This window comes from Castor canadensis, chromosome X, assembly GCF_047511655.1.
Source record: "Castor canadensis chromosome X, mCasCan1.hap1v2, whole genome shotgun sequence".
Classification (NCBI taxonomy): Eukaryota; Metazoa; Chordata; class Mammalia; order Rodentia; family Castoridae; genus Castor; species Castor canadensis.
The window spans coordinates 2,442,780-2,445,685 of NC_133405.1; the positions used below are offsets into that span (position 1 = coordinate 2,442,780).

The following is a 2,906-nucleotide window of genomic DNA, read 5'->3' on the forward strand; positions in this document are numbered from 1 at the left end:
ATGATCATAGGGAAAAAGATTATCTTGAGTCTTCATTTAAACTCATAAATATATAGCCTAAGTTTTTCTCTCTATCCAGCTTTATTGAGGCAAAATTGGTATGCAAAAAATAAATAATGTACACAGCATATACACTTTTGTGAGTTTGGACATATATCTACATTTTTGTTACCATCATAACTCCTCTATGATCCTATATCCGTCAGCAATCATTGATTGCATCTATCCCCTTCTCCCTCCACCATCAAACTTCTGGAAAGATGTATGTGTGCTCATGGTTTCCACCACTTTCAATTTCTTACTTACTTATTAATCTCTCCCATTATTCTGGGCCTGGATGCCCTAGTGTACTAGTAACTTTGCCAATACTCAAAGGCCTCCCAGAGAGCTGGGGTTCAACGGAAGTTTGAAGAACTAATGAGACAGTGAGTTGTGAAATTATTTATTCAGTTATAATTTCATCTATATTCTCAGATAACCAAGCAAATCCAGGTAAATACATATATTATTTAACGTCACAAGGAAGACCAAAGAGAAAGCTAGAATTGATCTTACTTTCTCTTACTCTTCACACTTTTTTGAGTTCTGTCCTTACTCACATCTAAGGAAATAGCCACACACTGCCATGTTACCCTGCTCCAAGTCACAAAACTACATGGGTTTCCCAGTTGGTTGAAAAATTAACAAGAATCCCTCTTAAACTATATTAACAGCAATAAATGTGTGACTACTGTCCTTCATAACCTTCCATTCTGAAACTAAGTAAACCTTCCATTAAAAGGGACATCTGAAAACTTCCAAGGGAAACACAGGTCAAGTTCAACGTCTCCTAAATAATCAGGAAGACAAAAATTTTTCTACAATATTATGCCCTCAGCCTACCTGGGGCTCCACTACTGAGAAGACTGACTTCTCTCTCCAAACACAAATGAACAATGAGCTTCATTTCACATGGGGCAGAAGAAGCTACTGAATGTGGCCCAGGCTATGGAACAATGTCACCTGGACCCACAGTGGTTCTTTCTGAGGACAATTCATGCCTGGGCCCCCTCTTCCTCATTTCTAGAAGCCCGATCAACCAGGGATTGGAGGAACCTAGGAACACATCTACTGAACTTGGCCCTGTGTTTCAGGACTTCAATCCTGCTGGTTTCAGCATAGGCCCTTGGGCCCCACAGGAACTCATAGCAAGCAGGATCACTGTTGGGGACCTGGCGGTACTCTAAGTACTGCTCCTGCACAAAATCTTCAGTGATGAGCTTCCTGGGATTCCCATACAAGTAGTGCTCCCTCCCAGCATAAACCCCCATCATACTCAGCCCTTCCCAGAAAACCTGTTCAGAGGCACAGTTGCCTTCCACAACGATGATACGCAGGGTGATGATCAGCAGGCCCGTCTTGGGAATGCCCTGCTTATCACTAAGCAACCCATCATATGTCAGCCCCAGGGAAGTGACAAGGATATAGGAGTGGCTGGAGGGGTCCACTTCCCTCATTTCAATGCCAAAGACCAGATGCAAGCAATCACAGGCTCTGCTGAAGACTGCAGGGAAGTAATCCTGGTGACTTCTCCTGACATAATCTAGCATCTCTGCCTTGGTGATTGGCTCCTTCATTTGATACTTGAGGAGCAGGAATGGCACCAAGGATATTGCTTCTCGCATTAAGGACTCAGGGCTTACCAGCCTGCTCCGGGGGACCAGACCTTCCCCTCCACGGCTTCTGGAGCCCTGGTTGAATTGGCTCCCTGGACTGGACACCAAGCCAGCGGGGGGACAGGTGGCTCTCTGAGGACTCTGGGGACAACACAGTGTCCCAGCAGGAGGCACATCTCTTGGAGTGACTGGTATCAGAAGAGTAGAGGAGAAACAGGGGTTACCAGTAGCCCCCTCCTCTTCAGCCACAGGGTCCTGCGCATCCACCAGGCCCGGGGCCTCTCTTTGGGCCTGAGTATTACCCTCCAGCTTAGGTTGCTGGCTCTTCTGACCATGAGGCATCATGACTTTCCTTGAGGACAGCAAGCAGGAGGGTGGGCAGGAGCTTGGGGATGGGGACTCACAGGCCTGGAGGAGAGAAGTAGTACGTGATTGTCCTCACTGACAACTGCATCCTAATCCCCCTACACCCCATAGATTTTCTTCTAGCTGGTGGAATGGCAGGTTAGGGACTTAGGTCATGTGTGTTTGGTGAGGGGACTCCCTCTCTCCTCACCTTGACTCCTGGCAGATCCTGGACAGCTCCTTCTGATGATCAGGCTTGGCTCCCTCTCATGTCCTGGTGTCTCCTCTTACTCCAGGCCCTAAGCTCCCTGAGACCTGGGAGAGAAAAGATAATGAAGCTCATCTGGACACCCCTGCAGGCTGACAGAAGTAGCAGGGGCCAGGGGTCCTCCTGTCCCCAAAGTATTCATACTTACTCCTCACCAGACCTGTGCCCTTCCCCTCTGCTGACGTGCGCATCTATCTTGCAGGTCAATGCAACCATCTCCATGACCCCTAACCCATCTCTGAATAGGAAGGCAGGGGTGGCATCTCCTTCCCACAGTCCTGCCTGGAGCCACCCTGCCCTGACAGGAATGATAGGTTTTTCATGTCTCAGATCAGGGGTCTTCTTGTTCCTCCAGGGTCCTGCTGGGACACTCCTCAGAAGCCACACTCCTAAGAATAAGGCCCTCTCCTCCCTGATACCTCAGAGGCAGAAGGGAAGGGGCCCTGCATCTGGCCTCTCTGGCCATTGCTAAAATGAGGATAGAGGTCCCCCTCTGATCTGGAGTGCAAAGTTTCTTCATTCATCCCTGTGAGTTCTCCCCTTGAGTCCAGGCATGATCCCAACCCTCTAAAGACCTGTGTCCCTCTCCCTCAGATTGTAGAGTTGAATTGTAGGCCATGACTCAGCTTGAAAGCAGG

General features: G+C 48.3%; 1 protein-coding gene across 1 annotated transcript; it reads right to left on the reverse strand.

Annotated features, from left to right (window-relative positions):
- Positions 1-1,034: 1,034 nt before the first annotated feature.
- LOC109702881 (melanoma-associated antigen 10-like) lies at positions 1,035-1,744 on the reverse strand. Its single transcript, XM_020188119.2, has one exon. The coding sequence runs from the start codon at positions 1,662-1,664 to the stop codon at positions 1,035-1,037; it is 630 nt and encodes a 209-aa protein (XP_020043708.2). The 5' UTR covers positions 1,665-1,744.
- Positions 1,745-2,906: the final 1,162 nt, after the last annotated feature.

Bases quoted from the DNA above. Each gene is read 5' to 3' on its own strand.
- LOC109702881 (XM_020188119.2), bottom strand. From the start codon at position 1,664: ATGCGAGAAGCAATATCCTTGGTGCCATTCCTGCTCCTCAAGTATCAA.